The sequence below is a fragment of the Rhinatrema bivittatum genome, chromosome 5 (genome assembly GCF_901001135.1).
Source record: "Rhinatrema bivittatum chromosome 5, aRhiBiv1.1, whole genome shotgun sequence".
NCBI lineage: Eukaryota > Metazoa > Chordata > Amphibia > Gymnophiona > Rhinatrematidae > Rhinatrema > Rhinatrema bivittatum.
The window spans coordinates 224,220,380-224,239,633 of NC_042619.1; the positions used below are offsets into that span (position 1 = coordinate 224,220,380).

The 19,254-nt window shown below is 45.5% G+C and overlaps 1 protein-coding gene across 2 annotated transcripts in view; it reads left to right on the plus strand.

The window, feature by feature from the left end:
- Positions 1–740: 740 nt before the first annotated feature.
- PDHA1 (pyruvate dehydrogenase E1 alpha 1 subunit) overlaps positions 741–19,254 on the plus strand; it is a 58,513-nt gene continuing 39,999 nt past the window's right edge. Inside the window, exons 1-3 of one of the 2 annotated variants that reach the window (XM_029603359.1) lie at positions 741–945; positions 14,698–14,712; positions 15,918–15,986. In XM_029603359.1, the coding sequence (XP_029459219.1) occupies positions 889–945; positions 14,698–14,712; positions 15,918–15,986 (141 nt within the window). In that variant the 5' untranslated portion in view covers positions 741–888. The remainder of the gene's footprint in view (positions 946–14,697; positions 14,713–15,917; positions 15,987–19,254) is intronic. The other variant, XM_029603360.1, reaches the window with a different exon arrangement.

The window sequence follows — 19,254 nt, forward strand, 5'->3', positions numbered from 1 at the left end:
AAGTGCTTAAATACAGAGTGCTTCTGAGTGAGATTGTTCTTATGATTATTGTTTTTTCCTTGCTCGGTGGGTTAATTCTTAAATAGCATTGTTATATCTTCAATAGAGCTGGTGGTGAACTCCATGAGGAAAGAAAGAACGTGAAGAACTGTGAATAAAACGCACCACAAACGGCCAAGTCCTCCCTTTCCACAACCAACCCTGCGGCACTACCACGTGCTCTTGTAAGAAGAGGGCAAGCCAGCCTTTTTCCGAAGTTACATTACATTGCGATACTTGTACCTGGATTTGATCCTATTTAAGGCATTGTTCCGAAAAATCCGCGAGAGTGGCAGCCTGGTTTTGGAAAAGCAGGGACTACAAATACTATATTGCCATTGGAGTAGTAAAACCGGAACTGGCCAAACGCCTCCAGACAGAAACCATCAGTTGGTTCATCGGACACGTTGCATAAATTGTGACCCTTGTCCTATAAATTATAAATCATCTTCTGGTACCATTAGTGGATGAATGGCTCCTCCCGAGAGTTCATGCAGAAGAGTCGAATCTGTAGCCTAATTTATAGAACCTCAAATAGAACGCCCGCCGGCATCCAAAACAAGACTTCCGGGGAACTCATCATTCGGCCCTCCCTAGGCCACGGGCGGCGCTTTTCAAGCTTCGCTGTGGATCAAGGTCGCCCAGAAGCGAACCCGCTGATTGGCTGAGAGCTCGAACAGTTGAGATTGGAAGAGCGGCTGCGTAGATCTCTTTTGTCCCGGAAGTGAGAGGTGACCGTCGTCAGGGTGAGTCTAGTACTGCGGCTGCGCTAACGGGACCCCGCGCGAGAGAGAGAATACTCCGTGCCTGACTTCCCCCTGCAGCTGCTGCCCAGCCTCGGCTCCTCCCATGCAGAAGATGCTCGCTATCCTGTCCCGAGTGCTGCAAGGCCCTGCCCAGAAAACCGTGAGTGTTCCCCGGGGCGAGGTACCTGGGGGGGGGGTGCTGATTCCCAACTTGACCTTTCCCGCTGTCTGTCTTCCGGGCACTGGTGGGGTAATATGACTAGCTTGCACTGTCCTAAGTGTAAATGGTCTCCTGTTTGTTTTAACGGAAGCTACAGTAACAGTATGTGGCTAACGTGTGAGCCAGTCGGGCGCTGTCTTCTGCGGATATTAGGGGCCAGAGAGGTGGGGAGGCCTAGTGGTTAGATCAATGGGCTCAGACCCGAGTTCCCACACTGGCATTCTTTGTGACCTTGCGCAGTTTCTTTTATCTCCCGTTGTCTTAGGTACCCACTTAGAGTGAAAGTTCTTATGTTACTACTTTGAGCAGTTTGGAGGAGAGGATTTTAAATGGATTTGGGTGAGGACTTATTTCACCTGATTTCAAATAATGCTGTAAGCCGCCTGAGCATCATTTGGAAAGATGGACTAAAAAAAAATCCAAATTCATTTCTATCTGCCTAGCAGTAGTGCCTGTGGCATTATCATATCTCTGCTTGTTCTGCTAGAGACAGCTGTCACTAGGAGCTGTCACTATTTCATTAGCTCTTGTTTCCTCTGCTATTGTCAGGTTACAAAAGAAAAAAACCAAACAAACAGAATATTAGACCAGGCTAATCAGATTCAGTGTCCTGTGGGCTTTAACTGGTGGTGCATGCCCATTGGAAACTGAGGGGTCATTTTTTCAAATCGCATTAGGGCCCTAACACCTGCAATAATGCCATAATGTATGTGATAAATAATGCATATGCAAATTTGAAAAATTTAGTCAAGTGGGTGGAGTATGGGAGGAGTTTGGGCAGAGTAAATGAAAATGAGGGGTGCTTAATGTTGCGTGCAATAGCGTAACACATGCTATCGTGAGATTTAATGCCGGAAATAACTACAACCTTTTCCCCGGCATTATGTTGTGTGTTATGGCTGAAGCGGGAAGGGAGGCACACAAGTTAGTTATCCTTTTATACCATTCTGAACTCAGGGTGAGGTTTTGGGGGGCAGTTTTATATCACTGTATGAGCAGTAACTAGTAACTCGGAGTGAGATTTTATTATTTATTTATTTATTGCTTTTATATACCGACATTCGTTGGCGTACATCACATCGGTTCACATCAAAACATCTGGAATAGTATGACTAGGGGTCATACTATTTTACATTAAAACATTGTAACTTATTTTCGCATTAGCCATAGAGGGAGAACATCTAACAAGTATAACATTTAACAAGAATAACGATAGATGTTAAAGGAAGGTTATTGTAGTGGAGGGTCTCAATGATGGAGGCCGGATGTAAAATGTTTGCAAAAAGAGAGATTAAGGAGTAACTCTGCTGAGAGGGAAGTTCATGGTTTAGGTGTGAGCTATAAGGATATTGGGGGGGGGGGGGTTTAGGTTGAGTGTTGGTAGGCTTTGAGGCGGCGGGGGGGAGGGGGGGTTTAGGTTGTGTGTTGGTAGGCTTTGAGGAATAGCCATGTTTTCAGTTTATTTTTGAATGAGTGGATGGAGGGTTCCAGTCTGAGTTGGGGGGGGGGGGGGGGAGTTTGTTCCATAGGGTGGGGCCCACTACAGAGAAAGTGCGTTGTCTGGTGGAGGAGAGGCGTGTTAGTTTAGTGTGGGGTATTATGAGTAGGCCCGTGTTTTGAGATCGCAGGTTCTTGTGGCTGTGTTGTAGTTGGGGAGGGTCATTGGCCCACTTGATGTTTTGGTTGTTGATGGTTTTGTGAAGTATGGTGAGAATTTTGTATTGTGATCTGTGTGATATGGGGAGCCATTGGAGTTCTTTTAGTATTGGGGTGATGTGTTTGGAACAGTTGATGTTTGTGAGAGATCTGGCTGCTGCATTTTGGAGCAGCTGGAGGGGTTTTAAGGTGGAGGCGGGCAGTCTGAGGAGGAGGAGGGAGTTACAGTAATCTAACTTGGATAGTATGAGGGATTGAAGTACTGTGCGGTAATCATTGTGGAAAAGTAGTGGTTTGAGTTTTTTGAGGACTTGTAGTTTGTAGAAGCCCTCTTTGATTGTCATGCTGATGTGTTTTTTCATGTTGAACTCGGAGTCCAGGGTGATGCCGAGATCTCTGACCTCGTTGGTGAGGGGGGTATCTGGTTGGCTGGAGGATAAGTCTTTGTTGGTTTTGGTGGGGGGTTTGTTTGATATGTGTAGAATTTCAGTTTTCTTGTGGTTGATGGTGAGGGGTATCTGTGAGAGGAGGTTCTTTATTTGTGTGGCGAGGGTGTCCCAGAGTGCAATGGTGTTGGTTAAGCTTTCTTTGATGGGGAGCAAAATCTGGACGTCATCTGCGTAGATGTAGAAGATGAGGTTCATGCTGGAGAGGAATTTACAGAGCGGGAGCATGTATATATTGAACAGATGAGAGGGATGATCCTTGTGGAACTCCGTGGGGGAGTGGGTGTTTTGATTCACAATTGTTGAGGTGAACTTTGTAGGATCTGTTGGATAGATATGAATGGAACCAATTCAGGGTGTTTTCGCTTAGGCCGATCTCCACCAGTCGTGTCAAGAGTATGTCATGGTTCACGGTGTCGAAGGCGGCGGAGATGTCCAGTAGGATGAGAAGGTAGGAGTGACCGGCATCGATGCCTCTTAGTGCTGTGTCTATGAGTGATAAGAGGAGAGTCTTGGTGCTTAGGGATTTTCTGAAGCCATGTTGGTTGGGGAAAAGGATGTTATGATTTTCTAGGTGCTTGGATAGTTGGAGATTCACGTGTTTCTCGATGATCTTGCATATGAAGGAGAGATTTGAGATAGGTCTGTAGTTGGATAGGTCAGATGGGTTGAGGTGTGGTTTCTTTTAGGATGGATTTAATTATGGCACATTTAAGTGCTTCCGGGAAGATGCCTTGTTCAATTGAGGTGTTTATTATGTCTGCGATGGGTTTGGCGATGATGTCAGGGATGAGTTTGAGGGTCTTGACTGGGATTGTGTCGATGGGGTGTGAGGCTGGGTTGATTTTCTGGATGATCTTCTTTACTTCGGTTGATGCGATGGGCTCAAAGTTGGTCCAGATGGTTGGTGGTTCGTTGGGTGGGGTTGGTAGATCTTCATTTATGTGGAGTTTGGGAGCTATGAGTTTGCTGATTTTCTTAGAGAAGAAACAGGCAAGTTCATTGCAGGTCTTTGTGTTGCCATCTGAGGATGGAGTAATGTGGTTGGGTTGAGTTAGTTTAGCGATGAAATCAAATAGTGCTCTGGGATTGTGTTGATGTTGATGAATTTTTTTCCCGTAGAATTCACCCTTGGCTTTGTCTGTGTCAGTTCTATAAATGTAGAGGAGTGTTCGGTATCTGTCAAGGTGATGAGTTCTTTTCCAGGTTTTTTCAGCTTGACGAAGGAGTCTTTTGGTATTTTTTTAGTTCGGGGTGTACCATGGAGTTTTGTGGGTGTTGCTGTTGGGGATAGTTTTGGCGATTTCTGCATTGATGTCCATCCAGGAGTTGATGGTGGTGTTAGGATCTTTGAGGTCTAGAGTGGCTAGGGTGCTGGGGAGGTATTCAGCAATTACATCGCTGGAGCATGGTTTAGGGAAGTGGATGTATTTTTTTGGAGTTGCTTGGTGTGGGTTGGTGGGTTTTGATGAGTAGTGAGGTCTGGATGAGTTTATGGTCGGACCAAGGAATGCTGGTAGTGGTGGGTGGTCTGTTGGTAGTTGAGATTTTGCTGTTGATGAAAATCAAATCAAGGGTGTGACCTGATTTTTGTGTTGGGGAGTGAATGATTTGCTTGAAGTCCATTGTGTTCATGGTGTCGAGGAGGAGTTTGCATTGTGAAGGAAGTGGGGATGAGTCCTTGTGAAGGTTGAAATCTCCCAAGATTATGGCTGGTAGGTCCATGTTAATTTGTGAGGAGATAATTTTGATGAGGGTGGAGAGGTTTTGACTTAGGCTATTGAGAAGGGCGTATAGTAATAGGATTTGGAGGTTTTTGGATTTAAATAGGCCTATTTCTAGTGGGGGTGAGGTTTTAATAGGAATGTATGTGAGGTTGAGCTTTTTACGTGCTATGAGGAGAAGGCCACCTCCTTCTTTTCTAGGTCTGGGTAGTGAGAAGATGCTGTAAGTTGTGTGTGGCAATTGGTTGGTTAGGGCTGAGTCGGATTTTTTGAGCCATGTTTCGGTGATGCATAGGATGTCTGGGTGATTGTCAGTTTGGAGGTCGTGAAAGATGGGGATTTTTTTTTTTAGTGGTGGTGGTGCTAGATTTTGGTGGTGGGTTAGATTTTGGGGGGGGCAGTTTTATATGCACAGTAGACATCAGTGAAGATTTTAAGTGATCTGGAGTGATAGCAGCTAGGTGGAGTGTCATTCAAGCTAGGTCGAGAGTACATTGTACAAATCTCATCAAATCACACAAAATCTTCACTGATGTCTACAGTGCTGTTCATACCTCTGACTGTGCATATAAAACTGCCCCCCAAAATCTAGCCCACCACCAAAACCTCACTCCGAGTTACTAGTTACTTCTCATACAGTGATATAAATAGTTTACTTATATGAGAGCCTTATAAAGAGGTTGCTATTTTTTTTGCAAATTTTATAGCAAAATGATAAATGTAGGCCTTATGTTGTTAACTAGATCTTGTGGAGGGGTAAGAACCATCAGCACAGGCCACAGGAGTTACAAAGCCAGAAGGGATGACCACAGAGCTGAATGCCATTAGAGATTCACTAGGCAGGAGAGAGAGAGAGAGAGAGACACATGACTGTTCATTTAGTTTCTGATTGTGATAATGCCCTTACCATGGGGCACTGTAGCATAGTTGCCCTTGTTTACCCATGTTTGATTCAAGACAAGTAAAGCTGATTCTCATGTAGGGTTGGTGCTTGCATTAGGCAAACTAGGCAGTCACCTAGAGTGCCAACATTTTGGGGGTGGCAAAATGCTGCTAGTGCAAGGCACAGAGGGGTGCTATGTCAAAACTAATACCAGAGAATGGAGCACTGTGCTGGAGCCACTGCCACTGTAGGAGGTAGTGACTCCAGCACAGTGCCACTGTAGGAGGTAGTGGAACTGCTGCCAGTAGATAAGCTAGGGAAGGGGTAGAGGTGCATGACTGAAGGTTTGTCTAGGGCACCAAATACTCTTAAACCAGCCCTGATCTCATGCTGGAACCAAGGGCAACATGAGGTTTGTTTTTTGGATGTCTCTTATTGCCACTCTTTTATTTCAGGAAATTACCAATCCTTTGCTCTCTGCCCCACCCCCTTCCCCTCCAAATAACATTTTCATCAGGAAACCTGTGGGTCCTCTTGTATTTAGAAATTGAGGCTTGTGATGTTTCTTTAGTATCAAGAATGGTAAAACTATTTCCATAAGGATGTATGTAAATGAAATTTCAGATTTCCTAGCATATAGCAGATGGACTCAGGACCAATGGGTATAGTGTATTCCTAATAGCAGTTGGAGACAGATCAGATTTCAATCTGATGTCAACCCTAGTACATATACCCCTGCAGGAAGTGCAGCTATTCAGTATTTTCCAACTCCAAAGCAGTCAGGGACTCTATGCACGCTCGCACAGCGTTAGAGTCATTTTACCTAAGAAATCTTACCTCTACAGACGAGCCCTGCTCTCCTGCGGTGACACCCATTGGGTCCCTCCCACAGTTGAGATTTCCCGAGGTGATTTCCACGATCCCTCTGAGGTAATCCTCGGTCCGGCGGCCGACCCTCTGCGGGGACCTAGCCCCCAACATCGGGTAAGGCTGAGCGGCAGCGGGTGCATCCTCGAGCATGGCAGTGAAGGTATTTTCCCTCTACCCCCGCAGCCAGAGACTACCCAGAACGAGACCGGGAAGCGCTGAGACAAGGTAAGGTAGAAATCTATTTAAAAGTCTCCGGTCTCCGAAGCTCGAGGAGCCGCACAGGTCACCAGCCGGGACCAGTGCCACCGGGTTGATCTGCCCTAGCAGGTCTAGACCCCGGTCAGATCAGAGGGTCCTCCCACGTGGAGACCCTCAGAGGTGGTCGCCATATTATCCGTGTGGTCGCCGTCACCATTTTGCTCTGTTCGCCGCCCTGTCCACCGTTTCGAGCCGTGCGCACAAATACCTTGTGCGCACAACGTCACGCGCCCAAGTACCAGGCGCACAAGCGACGCGCATAGCCACGTGCTTACTGTGCCGGGCGCATAACTTCGACCTGTATGCACAACAGCGCGCGCACACCAAACCTACGTTCACAACTTTGACGCACACTGGAGTGCACAACTGTATTTTACGCGCAAAAGCCATGGCACCACTGGAAAATAAACTCAAAGCTCAGGGCCTTTGCCCAGCATGCCACATTAGAGCCGCACAGCATGAGGAGGCCACGGCCCTGTGTATACAGTGCGAAGAGGCCCTAGGGGATCCAACTCATGGCCCTCCCCAGCCAGTACCGGGCTCCAGCCTCTCGAGCAGTACGCCGGGCCTAGCATTGCACAGCGGGACCACCCCCTCAAACGGGGCTCTCCAGGGACATGGTGCCCCTTAGTCTAGACCCAGCATCTATTTCCTGGGTGGAATACTTCAAACTTCTGCATACCTTCGTCCACATACAACCGGGGCCTGCTATAATACAGCCACAGGCTCCACCAGAGGACCTCAACATGCCGGGACCCTCTATGCCCAGGGAAGTGATCCCACCGCCCAGAAGCCCCACCTTCAGGGACACGGACAACTCAGATGAGGATTCAGAACCCCTGGACGAAGGGGAACTCCCTCCGGGACAGAGTCCCACCAAACCATGAGACGCCTCTTCACCAAGGATGAGCTTCCAGACCTGGTCACACACAGCTTAAAAGAGCTTGCTATCCCAGGCACAAGTGCCTCGGGAGAACCTAAGACGAACCCACTATTAGAGGGACTCCGTCAGAGCTCCCGCCATTTCCCACTATTACAAGCCGTCCAGCAACTAATTGACCTGGAATGGGATGCCCCAGAAACTACATTCAAAGGGGGCCGAGCTCTGGCAGCCATGTACCCTCTGGACTCAGCCGCCAAAGATCCCCTGACATGTCCGAAAGTGGATGCCATAGTCTGCGCGGTCTCAAAGTGCACTACTATCCCGGTGGAGGGAGGAGCAGCACTCAAGGATGCTCAAGACAGACGTCTGGAATCTATCCTCAAACAGTCCTTTGACGTCTCCGCTATCTCTTTACAGATCGCGGCCTGCTGTGCCGTGGTGACACGCGCCTGCTTAGCACAGACCAGGAGCAACACTCCTGGGGAGGCCCTGGAATCAGCTGTATCATTCCTCGCGGACGCTGCTTCTGATCTGGTATGCACAGCAGCTAGAGGAGTGTCATCCGCCATGGCAGCCAGAAGACAAATCTGGCTCCGAAACTGGTCGGCCGACGCATCCTCCAAAACGAGACTCACAAGGATGCCTTTCAAGGGAACACTCCTGTTCGGAAGCGAACTAGAGAAACTATTTTATTTATTTATTTATTTATTTTCTTTTATATACAGACATTCTATCGAGATATCATATCTGTTTACAGATAACTGAGAGAATAGGGCGAGGTCCGCCCTATTTTTACATTTTAACATGGTAACTAGTCAAAATAACAATGAGAAGGGTATCTATTTTAACATTAATAGGATTTAAACATTTGTAAGAAAGGAGGTGATAGTAAATAATATAACATAAATGTTATGCAGTTAGGCATAAAGAAACCTTAGGATTTAAACATATGTAAGATAGGAGGTGATAGTAATCAATATAGCATAATAATATATAAATATAAATACAGAATTGCTATGCAGTTAGGCATTAAGGAATTATAGGGCAGTTTATGTTGCTGTGAAGTAGCTTGCGGATGGGAAGGGGAGGAAACAATGAAGGGGATGGTGGTGGGGAGCGGGGGGTGTTGGTGAGGGTGGGTAGGGGTGTGATGGATATGGGAGGGGGGGGGGGTTAAGGGTCTGGCGGGAAGGCTTTTCTAAATAACCATGTTTTAAGTTGTTTTTTGAACACTTGGGTGGAGGGTTCATTTCTGAGCTGGGGAGGGAGGGAGTTCCACAGAGTTGGGCCCGCTATTGAGATGGCTCGTTTGCGGGTGGAGTTGAGGTGTGCAGTTTTGGAGTTGGGGACGGAGAAACTAGCCAACAAATGGGGCGCGTCCCCACTGCCGCGGCTACTGGAGGACAGGAATAAGAGAAACTGGCGATTCTTCCCCTGAACCTCCAGGGGCAGAAGATCACAGCGCTTCAACCCATATAGAAGCACATATCAAGCGGCCTTCCCCGCAGGCCGGAGCCAGTCCTTTCGGAACAAGCACAACAAAAGGGGAGCCAGCTCGGGCTCCGGCCCCAACCGCACCCCGCAATGAAAATCAGCCAACCCATCCAAAGGAAGAAGAAGCCATAGGGGGCAGACTTGCCCTATTCTACCAAAGATGGGTTGAGATAACTTCGGACAAGTGGGTCCTATCCATCATTCGAGAGGGATATTACCTGGATTTCCACCACCTCCCTCCGGACAAGTTTGTCGAATCTCCCTGCCACGACCCTTCCAAGAGGATGGCAGTGGAAGCTACACTGACCAGATTGCTAGTCTTAGAGGCTATAACACCGATGCCTCCACAATAATTAAATATTGGACATTATTCCATCTATTTTATTGTCCCCAAGGAAGAAGGAATGTTCAGACCCATCCTGGACCTCAAGGCGGTCAACCGTCACCTAAAGATTCCTCGCTTCCGCATGGAAACCCCACGCTCGGTAATAAGGGCGATACAACCGGGAGAGTTCCTTACATCCCTAGATCTATTGGAAGCCTACCTACACATTTCGATCCATCAAGCGCATCAGTGTTTTCTACGCTTCTTGATCCTGGACCGTCACTACCAGTTCCGGGCACTACCTTTCGAGTTAGCCACTGCACCCCGGACATTCACCAAGATCATAGTGGTGGTGGCAGCAACACTGAGGAAGGTAGGAATCCACGTGCACCCTTATCTAGACGATTGGCTGATCAGAGCAAAATCCCCAGAGGAAAGCCACCAGGCAACCAACAGAGTCAAAACTCTACTGGAGAGCCTCGGGTGGGTGGTCAACACAAACAAAAGAGCTGCCTGCAGCCCTCCCAATCTCTAGAATACTTGGCAGTCCGGTGCGACACCAAACAAAACAAGGTCATCCTGACACCGACAAGGAGATTAAAACTGATGACACAGCTACGAATCCTGTTGAGCGAACTTCGCCCCAGAGCATGGGATTACCTACAAGTTCTCGGCCTCATGGCATCCACACTGGAAGTAGTGCCATTGGCACGAGCTCACATGAGACCCCTACAACACTCACTACTATCACGATGGAATCCACTGTCCCAGAACTACACAGTATGGCTTCAGCTTCCGGACAGAGTTCGGGCCCAACTACGATGGTGGCTACAAGAAGCCCATCTGAGCCAGGGAACGAGACTATCCTCACCAACCTGGATCCTACTCATCGTGGATGCCAGCCTATGAGGATGGGGAGCACACTGCCAGGAGCTAACCGCCCAAGGGCAATGGAACGAAGAAGAGTCAGGATGGAACATCAATCTCCTAGAAGCCCGGGCAGTCAGACTAGCCTGCCTAAGGTTCATACACAGACTCCAAGACAAAGCGGACAGAGTAATGTCGAACAATGCCACAACAGTGGCCTACATCAACCGTCAGGGAGGGAACAGAAGCCAACAAGTGTCTCTGGAAATAGACCTCCTAATGTCATAGGCGGAAGTGAATCTTCAAGAGATCTCGGCCGTCCACATTGCTGGGAAAGACAACTTCGCTGCGGGCTACCTCAGCAGAGAAAGTCTAGATCCAGGAGAACGGAGGCTGTCGACCACAGCATTCCAATTGATAGTAAACCATTGGAGAACACCAACCATGGACCTCCTGGCAAACCGGTCCAACGCCCAAGTACCCAGCTTTTTCAGCTGCAGGCGGGAACCCCAGTCCCAGGGAATTGATACCCTGGCCACAGGAGACTCTGTTATATGTCTTCCCACCGTGGCTCTTATTGGGCGCAATCATCCACAAGATAGAACACCACAGGGGACCAGTACTTTTAGTGGCCCCGGACTGACCAAGAAGACCGTGGTACGCAGACATGCGAAGACTGCTGACAGGGAGCCCCCTGCCGCTACCTCCACACAGAGACCTGCTCCAACAGGAACTGATCCTCCACGAGGATCCAGCTCTATTCTCTCTTACAGTCTGGCCATTGAGAGGACTCTCCCAAGGAAGAGCGGATACTCGGGGGCAGTAATTGACACCCTACTCCGAGCACGCAAGTTCTCCACGTCCCTAACATACATAAGGATTTGGAGAGTATTCTAAGCCTGGTACGAGGACTGCGACATCATCCCACGCTCGGTCAAAATTCCTGCGATTTTGGAATTCCTGCAGAACGGCCTACAGAAGGGATTGTCTCTCAACTCCATCAAGGTACAGGTGGCCGCATTGTCATGCTACGGAACCAAGAGCAAGAGTGGCAGCATAGCCTCTCACCCGGATGTCTCCCGCTTTCTGAAAGGAGTCAAGCAGATCCGACCACCCCTGAAGTGGCCGGTGCCTCTTTGGAATCTCAACCTGGTCCTAGATTTCCTAGCAGGAACCTCCCTTCAGACCTCTCCACGGCCTGTCTATCCGACTACTAACACTGAAGACAGCCTTCCTGCTGGCAGTCTGTTCGGCCCGTCGTATATCCGAGATACACGCACTGTCCTGCCGAGAGCCGTTTCTCAGACTCACCCCGGGAACCATCCAGTTACGCACAGTTCCGTCGTTCCTCCCCAAAGTGGTGTCTCACTTCCATCTCAACCAAACCATCTCGCTACCATCACCAGATGAGCATAAGAATTCGGAAGAGGCTCGAAGTCTATGCCATCTCAACATCGGCAGGCTCCTAGTCCAATACCTGGAAAGGTTGGAATCCATACGAAAGACGGACCATCTATTCATCCTTCACAGCGGGAAGAAGCAAGGGGAAGCGGCCTCGCAAGCAACCATAGCCCGCTGGATCAAAGAAGTCATCAAGGCGGCCTACGTAGAAGCAGGCAAGCCACCGCCTTTACAAGTCAAGGCCCTTTCTACTAGAGCCCAGGCAGTGTCCTGGGTGGAAACCAAGATGCTGTCACCCGCCGAGATCTGCAGGGCGGCAACATGGTCCTCCATCCACACCTTCTCCAGGTTTTACCTCCTGGATGTTCAGGTTCAGGAGGACACAGCATTTGCAAGGGCAGTACTAAGTGGGTCATGGGCAGCCTCCCACCCAGTTCGGGCGTAGCTTTTATACATCCCATTGGTCCTGAGTCCATCTGCTACATGCTAGGAAATGGAGAAATTACTTACCTGATAATTTCATTTTCCTTAGTGTAGACAGATGGACTCAGCATCCCACCCACGACTGCCGTTACTCATGGAATTCTCGGGGGACATCCCCGGGAGCGAGTGATTCACAGGTAAGCCATGTTTTCCTTCATCTAGGACACCCATCCTACGGGGTGTCGACGTTTCTCGGTTGAGGGCACTGGTGGTCTCCAGCTATAGCCAATTCAACCAGTTCAAATTAATTAAGTTATCCAAGTTATAAAGTTAATCAAGTTATTCAAATTATTCAGTCTTACATATATCCACAGTGCTTTTCGAGGAGAATACTGAAGAGCTGCACTTCCTGCAGGGGTATATGTACCAGGGCTGATGTCGGATTGAAATCTGATCCATCTCCAACTGTTATCAGGAGTACACTATACCCATTGCTCCTGAGTCCATCTGTCTACACTAAGGAAAACGAAATTATCAGGTAAGTAATTTCTCCATTATATTAGTTATTCTTGTTCAAAGTGATAAACTGATGCATTGGATAGAGCTGTTTTTCCTGAAAGAAAAGTGTGAGTTTGTATTTGTAAAGCACTATCAATACATTAATTCCTTAAGTGTGAGGGAAATTATAGAGCAGTGATAGTGAACTCCAGTCCTTGAGTACCACAAACAGGCCAGGTTTTCAGGATATCTACAATGAATATGCAGAAGAAAGATTTGCATACAGTTGAGGCAGTGAATGCAAATATCTCATGCTTATTCATTGTGGATATCCTGAAAACCTGGCCTGTTTGTGACACTTGAGGACTGGAGTTCGCCATCACTGTTATAGAATAACAAATCAGAAACATACAAAGAAAAGTGTGTACTGTAAATAGGACAAAAGTGCCATGAGAAATGGTGGTATAAAGGACTTGTAGGTGTCTGCTTCAAAGGTGACAGCAGGAAGGATAGACAAGGCACATGGATCTGACTGCAAATACATAGCAGCAAGAACTCAAGTATATATACAATAAGGGAGTGAGATCTTTTATGGCAGATAAGATGTGATCTTGCACGGTTTTGACTGTCTTACTCTCTGGCTTTCAAAGTACCAAAGATCACTCCTTTTTTATTGGACTAACTTAATCCATTTCTTGACTAGCTAATATTCTATTCCTTAGGTTAGAATTAAAATGAGTAGAAGATGACCATGCCAGGAAATATAAACAAGTTGCAATAAGTTAATCATAAAAAGTATTTCAGTGTTGCAGAGAAGGGGCGAGGGAGGTTTGATGGGTGATCAGAAGGTGACAGGCACTTCTTGGTGCCAGACCACTCTATCAGTGACCTTATGATCAAGAAAAATTTTAAAACAATCCAGAAACGCAAGTTTTTTTGAAGACCAAAGGATCAGACTTCTTGGAACTGACAAAAAAAAGCAATCAAAGACTTAGGTTTCCTATCACAGTATGAGCCATAAAATTATACTGCCTGCACCCCTATCATTGTATTGGCTCTCAAAAGCTGATCAAGAACTATTAAGTTCAGTAAGAAGAACTTAATAAATTTCTTGATCAGCTTTTTGAGAGTATCACTTTAGAGGTATATATAAAAAATTATTTTATGTATTCAAGTGAACTAATACTACTTAGTACCAGGGGAGACATTTTATCACAATAGATATGATAAAGAGTGAAAAATTAAAAAAAAAAAAATTATTGTAAAATTGACTCTATCATGGTACAAAGGCTGCAGAACAGATCAAACTTTCCCGACATCTGACTGGCTGAACTCAGCCTGGTGCTTTGAAAGGAGGAAGGTGCAAGCATAAGCATACTATTAGACACTTTCCTGGTATCTGATTAGCAGACCCTTGAGCAGTTTTTATATTGATTGAGTTCCTAGAAACCTGGAGACAGTATGCTGATAGCAAGGAATAGAGGAAGGGCTCTTATTTGTCTTCATAGAATGTATTGAGATCAAATTATACTTAATGTCCCTAGCAGCGGTTCTTTTAAAATACTCCTTCCTGGACCATTGGTGTCATAACTTTCAGTGCCTCCCTTAGATTTTCCACTTGCCATGACACAAGAATGAGAGCCTTACTTCTGATCTGATGCTACCTGCATAAGGCTGGCAACTAGCTTTTCTTAACATGGAAAGGTGTCTTCCTTAACCTGACTGTACTACCGTAATGAATAAAATAACTGAAATGTATGTCATTGTGAGGGGGCATGCCAGTCTCCAGGGCAAGTCATTGCAGAGAGAACTTTCTGTTCTCTTCCATGCCAGGAAAGAAAAAGCAGCTTCCGTTCCATTAGCCTCCTGTTGTACTATATGTATTTTGTTCAATTTTTGGAGATTTTTAGTTTGAAGAATTTGACTTTTTTTTTCTTTCTTATTTCCCTAAACCACTGCTAAAGGGAGCTGCTAGTGAGGTAAGAGTCAGGCCACCTCTATAGTTCTCTTCTTTTGAATGGTCTGTTGCAGTCCAATTTTTTTTTCTTTTTGCAAATTATTTTTTTTATGGCAGCTTTTTTGTTTGAGTACTGTACATTAAATTATTACTGGTCATTTAAATTTTATCAACATCTGCTACACTGCTGCATGCTAAATAGGGGGGCACTGAGGTTCACAAAGCTTGATTAATGAGACAACTTTATTACATTTACTAATCGGAAAAATCTCTTAACTGACTGAAATGCTAACCAGAGAATCGCTATTACCCAAAATAGTTTTTCTTTAGTGGCTGAATTGGCTTTGATTTAGCAGATGGCACTTGGTAGAGTATTACTTTGGACATCCCTGGATGGTTAGGTATAATCCTGGTGAGGGAAGTTGTGACCTGTTAACTATTTTCTGTGTTGCTGATCTTGAGTTCTAATCCTGTACAGATACATATAAGAAACAGACCGTGCTCTGTGCAGCTTTAGTCTGGTAAAGATATACGAGACAGGTTTTCATTCCATGTTCAACTTCCCTTGAATCCAGTTCTTAATTTGGCCAGCAGGTGTCCCTGTTGTGGCTGTACCTGCCTGAGCTCATGCAATAGGATTGATGCTTACATATGCAGCATTCCAGTCCCAGCTCTGGTTATCCCATGCTATAAAACTAACTCTGGCCTTCCTTTTGTTAGTCCAGAACTCTGAATTTCGCTGAGCAAGTTTATTCTAATAAAAATAATGCCAGACTAGATCAGAAGTTCAGCATTGTCAAAATATGACATTTTATTGTTAATGTACAATAATGGATAACCCTGAAAATTGCTGCACAGTGATTTAGTCATTCAGATCCAGAAGTAACATCTGAGCCTTGGGGCCTGGAAGTCAAAAGTTGGTGCTGGCAAGAACTGTAGTGTGTCTTTAAAGTCCTCAATATTCCGTGATAGATCTAAGCTTCATGGGAACCAAAATATTCAAATTAACCTGGACTGTATATATCTCCTGAATCTTCAAGGTGTGGGTATCCTGAAAATCAGGACAGGATTTGAGGCCCACTCTTCTTATGTGTTTTATCTTGGAGGTTAAGGGACAAGCAGGTTCGATATACTAATATTGTTTATCAGAGAGAAAGCTTCTTGTTTTATCGCATACATGAGTGATGTATGCATTTTTCTGACATTGCTTTTCTTTCCTTCTCTAAGGCAGCACGTGCGCTGGTGGCTTCGCGTAACTTTGCAGACTTCGCAAATGATGCTACGTTGGATATTAAGGTAAGAGGTGTGAGCACAGAACAGCTGTTAGCATTTTGTAGTGGCCATAGTAGTGTATTCCGAGACATCAATGGGAGATGCCATTAGTGGTTTACTGGGAGACGAGCATACCAGTTTCCAACATGCCGATATAAGAATATGCAGAGATTAACTTTGAAATCATTAGCACGCTGCTGTTTGAAGGCAACACAAAGGCTGATGGGAGTGTTTCACAGTGAAGAAATCTGGTCACTTTCAGTAATCTTGATGCTGACTAATGGTACCAGTGACTGGACAGTGCTTGTGCATGATACAGACCATTTTCATTTTACGTGCATTGCTGTAAAGTCTGCGGTACAGATTTTTTCCACCACTTTTTTTCAGAAGTATGCACGCATTCTTACCTTGAAAATTGCCAAAGGATAAAGTACCTGCGGAGAGTTGCACCTCCTCTTTCTGCAGGTGCTTTTTCAAACCAAAACCCACAGGCATAGTTTTGAAAATGAACTGCATTTTCCCCCACTCTAATCCGATCCTGGTAATGCCTCCACTACAGTGCAGGTAAAAGTACTCCCCTTGTAGAACTGTGTGCATACTCTTTTAACCACATCAGGGCGGGTAAGCAATTTTTATGTGCATGAAATACTCTTTACCTGTGGAAATCCCTTTGAAGTCTGCCCTTAGTAGGGAGGATAATTTTGACACACAGGTAAAAAGTATTTTACCCATGGGAATGGGCTCTTTGAAAGCTGCCACCCTGTACCTGCACCACCATGTGTAACTTTACTTACAAGGGCAGGGTGGAAGTTTGGCTAGCACTTTTACACGCACATTTTTGAATATTGAAAAGTATACTTAATTTTTTTTTTTTTAATTTTTATTTGTGGAAAACTGCTCACACAAACCAACAGGTGTAAATATGTGCGGGAAGCTTCCCTGAAGCTTTCAAAGCGAGAGTGTACACGTGCATGCTTGTTTTCACTTTCGAGAGAGTCTGCGAGTGAAATATATCAATGTACATAACAGGGATAATTTTAAACCTTGCTTTGGTGGCAAAGTATTTTTTTTATTTATTTATTTATTTGTGTTTTTCTATACCGGCATTCACGGCAGTTCGTATCATGTCGGTTTACATAAAACAAGGGGGTGAGCAATACATTATAACGTACATAGCTAAAACGTAAGAGTATACATTACAAAAGTATAACAAGTGCGTAGAAGAAAAAGTTACAATAAAACAGGGGTTATTCTAACTGGGATTAGAGTTAGAGGAGAGATAAAAAGTTTAACAAGAAGTAAAACATTGTAGTGATTGGTTGGTATTGTCTGTTTCAGTTTAATAGAAGATGCTCAGTGTTGCTGCATTTGATGGAAGTGAATCATTAAGGGTCCGGAAATGCTTTCATGAACAGCCATGTTTTAAGTCTCTTCCTGAAGGTTGGAAGACATGGTTCCTGTCGTAATTCTAAGGGGATTGAGTTCCATAGTGGGGGACCTGCTGTGGAGAAGGCCCGATCTCTCAATGTTATATGTTGGGTGGTATTGTTGTGAGGTACTTGTAGATATTCTCTATATGCTTCTCTGATGGGTCTGTTGGAGGAATGTTTTTTGAGAGCTATTTGTAGATGGAGTGGAGCCAGTCCATGTATATTTTTGTAGATTGTGGTGAGGGACTTATGAATTATTCTGTAGTGGATTGGTAACCAGTGAAGGTCTTTGAGGACTGGTGTAATGTGATCTCTTCTCCTTTTGTTTGTTAGAATTCTTGCTGCCGTGTTCTGTATCATTTGGAGAGGTTTAGTGTGGGATGATGGGAGGCCTAGAAGGATAGAGTTGCAGTAATCAATTTTCGCAAATATTATTGCTTGGAGCACTGTTCTATAATCATGGAAATGAAATAGGGGTTTTATGAGGGTATGAGGGTCCTTTTTCGTCACGGACTCTGTAATAAGTCCCTTTTGAAAATGATCACCATAAACATTATGCCTGCTAGCTTGTGCAGGTATTAGTTTTTATACCACTTTTCAGCCACTTCAAAGTGGATTACATTTAAGTCCATAGGTATTTCCCTATCCCAGAGAGTTTACAGTCTAAGGCCTAGATTTATCATTTGGCTACAAATATAGCAGAAATAGCACCTACAATTTAAAAAAAAAAAAAAAAAAAAAAAAGACTGGTTAGGCAAATTCTAGAATGACCACATCGCATAGAAAATATTGTAACACACTGTATATCATCGTGTCGCACATAGTTCTAACGTGCACAATATATTCTTGCAGGTCGTAATGCACAATTGCAGCTGTTATTGCAGAGAGAGAGAGACTATATTGTATAAATCTTCTGCTCTTGTTGGTATCTTTCATTGATTCAAATAATAGAAATTAATCAGTCATATCAAATTTGCCTCTGTGTATGTAAACCCACCTCCCAAACCTGCCACCTCGTACAGTGGTGTGTGTGTGTGTGTATAGTCATATTAACTCTCTATAGAGTTTCTTCCCCCCCCCCCCCCCCCCCCGGCAAGAAATACATTTTCCCCGTTAACGCAGGTAGAATGCACAGAAAAAAGGTGTAGTTATTTCTGATATTAAATCCTGTGTTTCTGAACATACCCAGATCAGTCCAGACTAGTGGGTTATTCATCCCTTCCAGCAGATGGAGTCAGAGAACAAAACTTTGAGGCACTGCTACTTAACTGAGAGTGCCACCTGCAGAACCTCAGTATTTCTCTGACTCTAGCAGATAGTAGAGCTGCTCCTGCAGGCTGTTATTTAAACAAAAACATAAAAAGGAAAAAAATGTTTTGTTTTACAGTAGTCTTAGTTTCCAGATCACAGATGCTCCCTGAAGTGTTCGGCATCTTTGTGGGCCATCCTTCAGGTGGAGCTGGGCCGCCGGGGGGGGGTTGTATACTCCTGACTGGGTTTGCCCACAGCGTACCGGACGGTCTGATAGCCAGGGGTCCTGGCTCCCTCGACCCTCCGAGGCACCCTCTCGTCCTCCTTTCTCTGGACAGGGAAGTACCCGCTTAATAAAGTTTCTTTAATTTCCTTGTTTTAAAAAAATAAAAAAACAGCGTACAAGAAGCAGAACAGCAGAGCTTAGCAGGAACTTCGGTGGGGAGGGCCTAGTCAGCAAGAGCTGTCGGCCAGGGCCGGGAGGTATAGGACTGAGTGGCGGTCGCCTGGCTGTTATCCCGGGGCTTTGGGGGGTTTGCGGTCGATTACGACGCTGATGCCAGGAGGGTCCCTCAATGCCTTGTTCCTTGTGTAGTCCTATGCTCTAGTCG